Consider the following 12,089-nt stretch of genomic DNA (forward strand, 5'->3'; position numbering starts at 1 on the left):
CAGGCACCATCTTCACCATATGTGTACAACTGTCGGGGTTATGGGTTAGTAACAGGAACAGATACAGCAGCTTTTATATTGCTGTGTATTATTTTGTATATGTGTTTTGCATAAGAGAGAGAGAGTGAGAGAGCATACCTCATCTCAGATACACCCTCAACAAAGTTTTTAGCTAGGGTTACGACAGATCAGAGTCCAAGATAAGCTGTGCCCTGCTGATAATGTCCTTGGGTAATTATAGCATAGTATGGTATTTCACATATTTTAGAGGAGCATGCGGAGTTCATCAGAGAGACAGAGAGACAAATTAGAAAGTTTGGAAGTGTTGTGGTACAGTTGTGGATGTGCTGGAAGGCTGTACTGTATACTTTGTTTTTACTCAGACTTGGCCTAAAAATGCCAACTCTGCATCTTGAGTGCTGAGGTGTAACAATGGCATAATGCTTAAATATCATGCATGTCATGAAAAAATGGTATGGAAAGGATGTAGAACCGCAGTACTTTCTTCATTTGTCACTGAGAATTATGAAATAAGTTGCAAAAGTGTGAAACCTGGTCCAGATTACAGTTTAAGAAGCATCGTATTGATGTGGCTGTGATGGAAAGTGTTCGGAAAAGTACCCTGAGATGGTTTGGCCATGTGGAGCAAGTGAAGATATGGAGTGGAGAGGTATGTGAGTAAAAGTGGTATGGAAAGGAGGAAGGGCAGCCTGATGGTGGAAGATAGGGTTAAGCTGAGGTAGAATGTTGATGTGTTCATGGCCACCCCCTCAGGGATTGAGGCATTTGGTCATAGATACATAGATTTCACATGGCAGATGTAGAGGCCGAGATTGGTCTTTATGGAGAAGCTAAAGGATTATTATTTCATGTTAAGTAAAGACCCTGTTTTATCCATGTGTTTCATATAAAAAGAAGTACCCTGTAACTGTTTTTGTCTCAGTATATTTTGTTTTTTTATGGTGTTTTTTTGTTAATGCAAACACACTGTTTTGATAAGTGTTTACTTTATGACTTTCTTTTTTACTGGTACTGGAGCTATGTTGTCCATGTCTGGACAAAAAAATGTTGAACTTACCCACAGATACACACAGAAGACTTCTGGATGAGATTCATCCTCTAGGTCTGTGACTCCAGCTCTAGATTTATATTAATTACAACATCCCTGGTCAGACTGCTGGACATGCTGGCTAGTTTCAGTTTGTGCTTTATAATCAAATTTCAGTTCTTGATTCCTTCACGATCTATCCAATCTCTTCTCAAAACTCAACATGACTCAACATTAACCACTACCACAGGTATACTATTCCAGATATCACCACACAGTTACAAAAAGCACATTTCCTTTTACAGTATCCAGTCTTGCCCTCTGCTTGAAAATCTTCTTACTGTGTCCTCTTGTACTAATGCTCCGCTGCACCACGAACAATCCCTCACATACACCCCTGTCATACACTCCTTCCAGTATCTTATAAGTCTCTATCATATCCCTTCGGACTCTTCTATAGTCCAATGTTGGTAAATCCAATTTTAGTAATCTTTCCTTATATGACAAACCTTTTAGACTTGGAATTAACTTTGTAGCCCCTCTCTAGACATTTTCTGTGGTTCCTATATCTTTTATCTTATGTGTACACCATACCTGATTCGCATACTCCAGGTGTGGTCATCCCATAGCTATATATAATGCATTGAACATAGCTTAATTTAGTGCTATAAAAATTCTCATAATTCCAATCAGTCTATCCACTTTATTAATTTTCACAGCCAAATGATCCTCAAAGTTCAGAATACTGTCTGTTATTACATCCAAATCTTTTTCAGCATCTACTTCCTTTAATTCCTCCTCCATCCTGTAATTTAAACTTCTGTTCCCTTACATTTCCAGTCTGCATACAGCAACACCTCTGACCGTGAAACCTGAGAAGCCATCTCTGTGACCATCTTTTCACTCTTTTTAGGTCCTTTTGAAGTTTCTCACAGTCATTCTAGATTTCTTTGAACAGTTTGGTGTCATCTGGATACAAAAGTATATCACTGTGTTGTACTGCCTCTGGCAAGTCATTCACATAAACCACAAATAACAGAGGACCCAAAACTGATCCCAGAGGTACACCACTCAGAACATTCCACATTCCTGACTCTTACCCATTCACAATTACACACTGCATCTGAGCACACAAAACTGAAGTAATCCATTCAAATAGGTCCAAGCAATATTACAACTCCTTAGTTTTAATAACAACTTTCTATGAGAAACAGTGTTGAATTCTTTCATTAAATCACAATAAGCCACATCAACAGCACATTCTTTATCCAGAGACTCTGTCCATTTATCCTGTACTTCAGTTAGGTGCAACACAGTTGACCTTCTTGATAGGAATCCAAATTGTTTTTTACTAAAAGGGTTATTATGTAACATATGCTTCATAACTATCTCCCTCACAATTGTCTCCATAACTTTACATAAAACACTTATGAGACTAACTGGTCTGTAATTGCTAGGATCACTCTTTTCACCCTTTTAATATTTTGCTCTAAGATTAGCATTTTTCCAATCATTGGGGTCTTGATGCTTCGTCAGTGAGTAATTAAAGATAATCCAAAGTGGCTCTGCTAGTACCTTAGCTAACTCAAGCATCACTCTTGAGTGAATTCCATCTGGCCCTGGAGATTTTTTCTCTTTATTTTCTTCAAAACCTCCTGTAAATCATTTCTTGATATATCCATAGTTAACACCACTGGTGTTTCCTTAATTTCTAACTCTGGTAGATCATCCAGTAGCTTTCTTGTAAACACTGTTGCAAAGAACTCTGCTAATACTTTTGCTTTCTCCTGATCATTTTTTTTCTCTTGCTCTTCTCATCTCCCACATACAGCTCTGCAATTCCAGGAATAGTCTTTGTTTTGGATTGTACATATTTCCAGAATATTTTTGGGTTACTTTTTACATTCTGAGCAGTGGTTTTCTCTCTTGCTTTAATCCCTCTTCTTGTTTCTTTTCTCACTTGTTTATTTATTCTTCTTAATTCATTTTGTATTTCTAAGTATTCTCTCCCATCTACATTATTCCTCTCATGTATTATTTCAGCCCTTCCCATAACCATTTGCCTTTTCTCAGTCATATTCTAGAGTTTCTTATACATAGATAAATCTCTGTTCATATATCTTCTGTGTACACTTCTGTCTTTAAATAATTTGCATGGTATGTGTTCAGTAATCACATCTTGAAGTTTAGTTCTAAATCTATTCCACATATCATCCACACTTGTAGTGTTCAGATATTCCCTCCAGTCAATATAAAACTTTTCTCGCATGGCTGGATAGTTGCCTGTTTCATATAAGTACAGTATACTTGTTACTTCATTCATTCATTCATCACCTAAGCTTGTGTTGCCACATGAGGAGCATAGGAGCCCGGGGCTAGGCAAGTTGGTCCTGACATTTAAGATGAGAGTGACCAGCCTCACTCATCCCTGAGTGGCATTACATGAGCAATAAACCCCAACCACCCCTTTGATATAAACCTGCACGGGCTTAATCTGATTGGAGCACCTTAATTGCCCACTAAACCACCAGCTGCCATAATTTGGTTATACTGTTAACATCCAGCATAGTAAATGGTTTTCTGGTGTACAGGAAATCATTTGGCCTGTCACTCAGTGTAGAGTCACCCATAGGCAGAAGGAAGAGGAAAGAATGAAGGAAAGGCAGAAGAGGAAGGAATGAAGGAAAAGAGGAAAGGGCAGACACTTGAGAGCAGCACTATATTGAGTGAGTGGATAGTTTATATACCTAAACTTCAGTTCAACATTACAACGAAACTTAATGCACACGTGATCACTTTTTCCTACAGGGCTATCAAATTTTATATCCTCTACCACACAGTCATCATCAGTGAACATGAGATCAAGCACATTACCCTGCTCAGTTCCTCTAAATCTTGTAATTCCTTGAATATGTAGTATATAAAGGTTTATTTAGACTGTATTGATGTGCTGTATTGTACTGTAGTTTGTGTGAGTGTGTGTGTGTGTGTGTGTGTGTGTGTGTGTTGGCATAGCTCTTAACTTTGATCATGTGTTCGTTGTTGCTGATGTGGTGTTTCCCCTCTGTGCTGCTACCTTCAGGAGACTCATGCGCCCCTAGAGGTACTTTGTTTTATAGTGTTTCTTTTATCCCCTTGAATTTAGTGATGTATTTTTTTGTACAGGCTACCTTTAGACAATTTTATTTCAGCTTGGGAGAGACTCTCCTTGGTTTTTGTGGTAGGGGAAAGGTCTTCGTGGAGGCCCAGGAGCTTTGCATCTTGAGGGACTGTCATCATGAAGGAGGGGATCTTTTAGCCAGTGACAAAGCTTTGCAGTATTGTGTATGATGTTGTCCCTGATGATTAGAGCTTTCGTCACAAGAGAGTGAAGGTTGTGTGGGGGGACTGAATTAGACTAGAATGCTTCCACTGAAGATGTATAATTGTTGCTGTGGCCCCAGGCTGATCCAGTGTACTGGAAGTTAAGTTGCCCTTTACCCATAGTCCACCATTTTCTTTTTAGGGAATAGAGAGGCAGGTGAAGGACATTTGTACAACCCCTCTGCTGGTTATGTCATTGCCACCACATGAAGTTATCATTCTCCACCACGAGGATGTACAGTATAATTGAATGTTGCTATTGTAGGGTTCATAAATGAAAATGGACTTCTGTCTCCTCCTAGTGAGCAAGTAAAAATGTTAAGTACTGTAAACAAAGCATCAGATGGACTGGATGCCACAAATGATCAAGGTAGATATATTTCACAAAGACTTAATTCCACCCTCAGTTAGTAAGGGTGAGAGAAAGCAAGGGTATAATAGTTCCGTTTACAGCACTTTGACTAGAGCAGTAATGCCAGTGTGTAATGATTAATATGGTGCTAATGTACAATGATGGATAATTATAAAATAAGGATAATTACCTTTGGTACAAAGAAGTGGCATTTAATGATGAAAAATGGGTTTCAGGAAATAGCTAATGCAGCCACTGGTCTAGCAGTACAGAATTGCTGTAACTGACATATCATTGAGCTTGTGTGCAAATATAAGTAGGTACATTTTAAGAAATACTATAGATATGAGCAGATTGTAATTTTTGTCTCCGTCTTTCATGCATTGGGATTATTTTCAGCTCGAGGTAAGAAACTTCCACCCAAAGTAATGTACAGAATATTTACACTGTTTGTCCATGTGCATACTAAATGTGTTTGGTAGTTTGTTATCGCTGGTATATTAAATGTTGTGCAGAGTTTACTCCCCCCCCCCATCTCTTTTTTTTCTTTTTTCTTTTTACTATATAAACTGGGACAAAAGTTAGCCAACTATTTTACAAGGTCTCTTTGCCACTTATGGCATGTCTGTCACCTACCTCCCATATGTATCTTTTTAGATAGAATCATCTGTGGACAGAGAACCATATCAAACCACTCTTACCTGAGCAATATTAGCCAGAAGATAGTGTGAAGCAGAAGAGGCAAAATATTGCCAAGACTCTCTTACCTAAGGAATATATGCCAGTAAAGGAAAGTGAGAAGTATCTATCTATCTATCTATAGCCCAACACCCTAAGTGAGAAGTAGAAGGGATGAAATATAAGGCAAACTTTTTTATGTAAAGGCAGCAAAACATACCAGGCCTCTCTCAACTTGAGAATATCAACCAGCAGAGAAAAATGAGAACTAGAAGAGGTGAAATATAATGCAAACTTTTATATATGAGGGTAGAAAAACACACCAGTCCTCTTTCAACCTAGAAATTTCAGCCAACAGAGAAAATTGAGAATTAGAAAAGGTGAAATATTAGGCAATGAAGAGATGAAATGTTAGGCAAAAAAGAGGTGATATATAAGGCAGACTTTTGTCCCTAATAACTCCTGTTTTGATTTGATGTGTGTATCCTCTTCCCTTTCTCATCCCTTCCTCTCATCACTCTAGTCATTTTTACTTAATCAGTATGTCTTTTTCCTACTTGCAGCTCCACCTCGCATCACCCTGGACCCAGCTCGGCAGATCGTACGACCGGGTGACATAGTGAATATCCGTTGTTCAGCCACCGGGGCCCAACCCATCACTGTCACTTGGTCCAAAGAGACAGGTTACATGCCACCTTCCGTCATCATCAATGGAGGCGAGCTGATGGTGCGGACTGGCATGCTTGAATTAACTCTTTCATTCATAGAGTGTATTTTGTATTGTCAGTTTGTTTTTGCCTGACAAAATTGGGCCATTCCCACACCTTAGGCATTAAGTTTTGTTGCCTGAAATTCAGTGAGTCTTATTTATGAGATAAAACTCTGTCTCCTTAGTTACTAGTCAGATTGTCCTTTCATTCTGACAACACTTGGCCATCAACTAATCAAAAATTGTTTAAGGATCTTTGTTGGGTTAGAAAAAAACATTTATATATGCCATGGTTACAAGAAATCCTTTTAGGCATATGGTGGTCTGGTGGTTAGAGCTTCCCACTTGGAGTGAATTCCTTGCATAAGGAATGACTAAGTGTTTTTCAATCATGTATTACCATGATGCTTTAATCTACCAGTCCTTAATGTACATTTAATCTACCCATGATGTTATAGTCATCTACCCTTAAATGTACAAGACTAAGATATCCTAATCCAAGACAGGTACACCTACAGGGGTAATATGTGACTTTTTTGCACACTCTGAGGAGGTAATCTGGGACCGACTGTTACTTTTTCACATGATGTCCATCTAGTTTACATGTGATTTATGGTAATGCAGTATACCCTTATTTTATGAGGAGGATGTGTTTGAAAAATCCATTCCATAGCAATTTATTATGTATCAAATTGATTATAACATAGGTTTAATGGGTCACCCACCCAGCAAAGTCTAAAAACAAGTTTCCAACACACCCAAACTGGTAGTTGAAGGGTTTCACTTCACTACCCTTCACTTGCTGCATACCACAAAAAATAAATCTAAAAAGTAGTTTCCAACTCATCTAAACTGTCATTACTTTGCTTTCAATTGCTGTTTGAACTCTAGCACCACACTACCACACTATTGTTTAATCGTTTGACACTACCACACCTCATGGTGACTGATTTGACAGGCCATCTTGGAACAAACAAATGACTACAAACTTGTGTGCCAGCAGTCATATAAGCAATAATAGTGATCGTACATTGATGAGTGATGCTTCATGTAGGATCATAATGATTGTGTAAGCAAAAATGTGATCATATATCAAAAAAAGATCCTAACTTTTTTGTCATCATATAAGTGATTATCACATGCCGATTCATCGTAAAACAAGGGTCTGCTGTACAAAGAAAATTATGAATGTCAATATTTTCGGTTTCCCTGTAGTCTGGAACTTGCAAGTAGTCAGTTGCTCACTTCTTTTTTTATTTAATAATTTACTTTGATGTTTGGACCATAATAGAGCTAAAGTTATTTTCTGTTGCGTCTTCAGTTCCGAGGCATCAAGACAACTGATGCAGGCCAGTACATCTGCACTGGTGTCAATCGTGTAGGCACAAGCAGGGCCATGGCAGAAGTTATTGTCAATGGTGAGTAGTTGTTTTGTGTACATCATCATCATCATTGGTGACAGCAGGATCATCTTTGTTATCATCATTAGCAGCAGTATTTCCATTCTCTTCATCTTGCTCCTTAAGTCTACTCAAGCATAGTTTTAACTTGATATTTTCATCAGCCACCTTGGATGCATATCATGCTCACTTGCAAAGTTATCTGTTATTTGATTCATTTACTTTGTGGCACAGTGCTTCTTAAGTACAAATTAAGGGTACAGTGTTGTTTCGTGGAGGTTCCAGCTCAGTTCCAGGCTGACTCTTCCAGTGATAACTTGTGTTTTTGAGTAGAGCAGCTGCAGCATCCACCCAGGAGCCAAACTTCCTCATATTTTGCCATGACTTACCCTGGGGAAAGACGTTATTCTGACCCTTGTGATGCACTGTCTGCCACAAGAGGGCACCAGGTCGCTACAGTGTCTATGCTGTACTGTACCTCTAGGACAGCCCTGTAGTTAGAATGGCTAATTCACGTGTCATTGTAAACATTTTTAGAAATTTCACCCCTCCTTTTTTTTTTTAAAGGAAAAAAATACATTGAATGGTTAAATACTTTGGTGATCAATCTTTGTGGCCATTGCAGTTAATATGTATTTGATCATCAGAGTACCTTTTTTTTTGCAGTTATCTGTCTGTTTTGGAAGGTAAGTACTGTGATTCGTGATGCTGTAGTGTATATTGTATAATGGTTTAGGAATTTTTCAGTCTGCCACATATACCTTATGTGCTGATGTTTGTGATTTCTTTTCCATGCTGCATAAAGAGACATTGCCATTGGTTGGAGAAGACGATCTTGAGGAGCTCTTGGCAGTGCAAGGTTATAAAGCAGTCTGTTATTGCATAGAGAGGATTTATATAAAAGTGAATGTACATTGATGCTAATGAAATTGCAATCTTATATACAATAGTTCATTTTGTTTTAAAAAAGAGTGTTTGCTTAGGCAGTAACATATTTTTTCTCATTTAGTTTGGTAAGAAAGTACAGTTGCTGTCGTAAATGTCAGTTTAGTTCATTATACACAGTTGCAAGACAGTGAGCTGTGACTTTTGAAACCCATTGATGTGTTCTTTGGAGCTCTGCAGACTTTTCAGAATTGTGTACACGATAAGAGTTGTATGACTAAGAAAAAGAGAGAGTCAGTAGTACAGTTTGCAGTTGTACTGTTGTTAGCTTTAGGTTCTGCACACATTCTAATCATAAACATAGAGGGGAATTGTCTGAATTTCACATCAAGCAAAGGCTTGCTATCCTGTTTAAAGCATATTACCTACAGATCAGTAGCAGAATATGGCAGCATTGAGGCTCAACACCTATTCCGTAGAACTTCATGACAAGCACCATATTCAAATAGTTATCCCTTGCTACAGCTTAACATTCACGAGATAAAAGCAATGTCAATTTCATACCTAGTTAAAGTGAACTGAGTATACATGAGGAACAGTTCCTAATAACACTGTTACTTATGCAGTCTAGAAGAGAGAACTTCTAACAACAGATCTTTGTTTGCTGTTATATCCTGGCTGTGACTTACCTTCTGCCAGGGAGATAATTAGAGGATGAACAGAAGCTTTGTTATCTGACAATATAGTCTTATGTCTTCACCATTCATAGTAATCAGAAATCAGCTAATTATTAGCCCTGTGCAAACGGGAATCCATATTCAAGCTGACAACTGTTGGACATTTGCCAAGTTAAAATTGTACAGTAAACATGTAGTATATTGCACTTATTGGAGGGAAAGGTTCACAGTATAGCCAGTGTTCATTAGAGGGAACTGTAATGACTCCAGGTTTGATATATACTAAATCTTGTTCAGTGGATACCAAACATAATTACTGTATAGATGTTCACAGTTTTATTTCAGTTTTGTGTGGGTGTACAGTATACTGTGTACCTTAAGTCTGCATAGATTAAGATATTTTCCGTTTGTAATACACAGCAGAACAGAAAATATATATATATATATATATATATATATATATATATATATATATATATATATATATAATGTATTTACCTTTCATTTAGTCTGTCAGCCATGTCACGTCAATGAATTAACGTTTTGTTCAGTATACATGGGGGTTGTTTCATAAGCTCTCGGAATTCAGTGTAACTAACTTTGGAATTAACAAGGTTCAGTGTAGTGATGCTTTACTGTATTTTTTTTTAAGACCAGCATAGGGAGCTTTTCATTAATGACTTTATTTGGTGAAAAAGATCATGAGGAAAGTCTGTACCTTATCAGCATTCGGAGAAAGCATCGAACCCTATGCCCGGAGAAAGAACAGCAGTTCACCTCATTTGAATGGCCTTGGTGTCACGGAGGATCTCTTTTTTGATGCTGTTGAGGATGACACCTTCATTGATGGTGAAGATTCATCATCAACTCCAGACGAGGGTTACTATCTTACAATAGGCAAGGAGCTCACCTGTACATTCATATGCCAGGACCCCACAATATGTCTCATTGATTCCAAGATGTGTGACGGGATCCTGGACTGCCCTGATGGGGCAGATGAGAAATGGTGTGACTATGATGACATAATAGCAAGTTAGTATACCTGACTCCCTCTTGGTGAGAAGAATTTCCTTCCATGTGGGGAGTGATGCTTACTGCTGAAAAGTCTTGTGATATTGTTTGTGCTGTTGCTTCTCAAGATGTGTATGTTACAGTGATGCATTGTAATTATGTAAAAAGTGATGCCTGTGGATATAAGATGGTATGTACTATATTGTTGTTGTTGGTATGGTGGTGGCAGAGTCATCTGGACATTAGCCCATTCTGAAGTTGCCTGTATCCTGCTGGCCAACCCCTCATTTTAGGGGGATAGGGAAGGAGCTTAGGGGTATTTGTAAAACTGGATAGTAGAATTAACTGATTATATCAGTGCTGCTGCTCTAAGGTGTCCATCTCCTGCACTTAGTGTGTCTTATGAGTGAGGATCTTCCAAGCAGTGCCACAAGGGGAATGGTGACATTCCTTCATGGCACAGGACCATGTGGTTGTCACTACTCAATACAGGGTGGAGAGGTATACCTTCACCTGATGGAACCATTACTCTCATACCTAGTTGTGCAAATATTCCTCAGTTCCTTGTTGATTCCCCTAAAGGAGGAGGATGGAGTGCAGGAGAAGGGCAGCTTCAGCTTGTACTTCTCTGAGGTCATGTTCAGATGAGCCTTAGGCCATAACATTAACAACTGGATGGAGCCCATGAGGATGAGAACAGCCCTGTACCTCTCCAGCTGAGGTGCAAGCCCTAAGGACTGCAGGGTGAGAGAGGGATTAATGCTGGTGCCTCCTGGTTGTGGTTCAGTTGGTCACTTTAGTGATCAGAACCCATGAAGGATGGTGCAGCTTCTGGAGATCTGCCTCTTTATGCAGTGCTTCAGCACACTATAGTAGCATTCTGTTCATAGGGATACAGGGCAGGGAGTCTTGGGAACCAGCAGCCCCTCAGGATGTAGAAAATGTATCTTTTTTAAGACAAGAGCCGATTTTTCAGGACAGATCCTTCTGATGGAGTGCTGTTATCTATTCAGATTCTGGTATTATTAAAACAGTATTCTCCTTTATGTAAGGATAATCTAACATTATTATTTTTGGTTGGTCTGATAAATATTCATTACTCATTGTCAGTATTCATGTGAATACAAATCTGAACATGAGATTTTTAAACATATATATTACTTAAACATAAATTTTTATATGCACTCATATATTCATATACTATGCTTATTCATTGGTAAGTATTTAAATCAGGGCAACTTTGAGCATTTTCAGGACAAAATAATTCTGTCATGATCCCCGTTGAAATGTCTTTCCATACACTTGTGATTTTATTCACATGATGGGACTGGATCACTCCCACAGTTTGAATGTTAAGTCATAGTTGCATGAAATTTGATGAGCTTTAGTTGCGAAGTAGTGTAGAGCCATTTTAGTTACTGGTCAGATCGAACCTCCGGTGTGACAACAACTTGGCCACCACTCTGAGAGGGGTTATGGGTCTTCATCAGGTTAGAAAAAGGCATTAGTACAGTCATTGACAATTCAAAAGAGAGGCAATGCCTTAAAGGAGAGGTCTGTGTGCTGATGCATCTCACTGGGAGCCAAGCATCAAAGTTTTGCCACTTCTGGTAGACGTGTTGAACTGCATGGAGAGAGAAGTGTGGTTCCAACGCAAGTGAACTGATAGGTAGTTAGTGCAAAGTTTGTGGGGGGGGGGGCTTATGATTTCTTGAAAGATTCAATAGGAAAATCTGTACTCAAATTATGAAAATATTCTAGACAATATTGCTTTGTTGTGATGAGGTGTGCACTTTGTTTTGACAGGGGGTTTAACCCCTGTATCATATCTACATATGCATATTTTTCTATATAAGGAATAAGAAAAACAATTTGTGGCTAAGCTATTAGTCATGTGAATGTGCCTATATTGCTGCTTACCTTTAAGCACAGACAGGTTGCTTCCTACAACTTTCAGAGTGAATGG

General features: G+C 38.5%; 1 protein-coding gene across 1 annotated transcript in view; it reads left to right on the top strand.

The window, feature by feature from the left end:
- The window catches only part of trol (terribly reduced optic lobes), a 466,521-nt gene that overhangs the window by 414,176 nt on the left and 40,256 nt on the right, over positions 1 to 12,089 (top strand). The window contains exons 90-94 of the mRNA XM_080271051.1: positions 4,131 to 4,151; positions 5,163 to 5,168; positions 6,005 to 6,168; positions 7,472 to 7,568; positions 9,839 to 10,144. Of these exons, the coding sequence (XP_080127177.1) occupies positions 4,131 to 4,151; positions 5,163 to 5,168; positions 6,005 to 6,168; positions 7,472 to 7,568; positions 9,839 to 10,144 (594 nt within the window). The remainder of the gene's footprint in view (positions 1 to 4,130; positions 4,152 to 5,162; positions 5,169 to 6,004; positions 6,169 to 7,471; positions 7,569 to 9,838; positions 10,145 to 12,089) is intronic.

Source organism: Coenobita brevimanus, chromosome 44 (genome assembly GCF_032717465.1).
Source record: "Coenobita brevimanus isolate Jiangsu-jjx chromosome 44, ASM3271746v2, whole genome shotgun sequence".
NCBI lineage: Eukaryota > Metazoa > Arthropoda > Malacostraca > Decapoda > Coenobitidae > Coenobita > Coenobita brevimanus.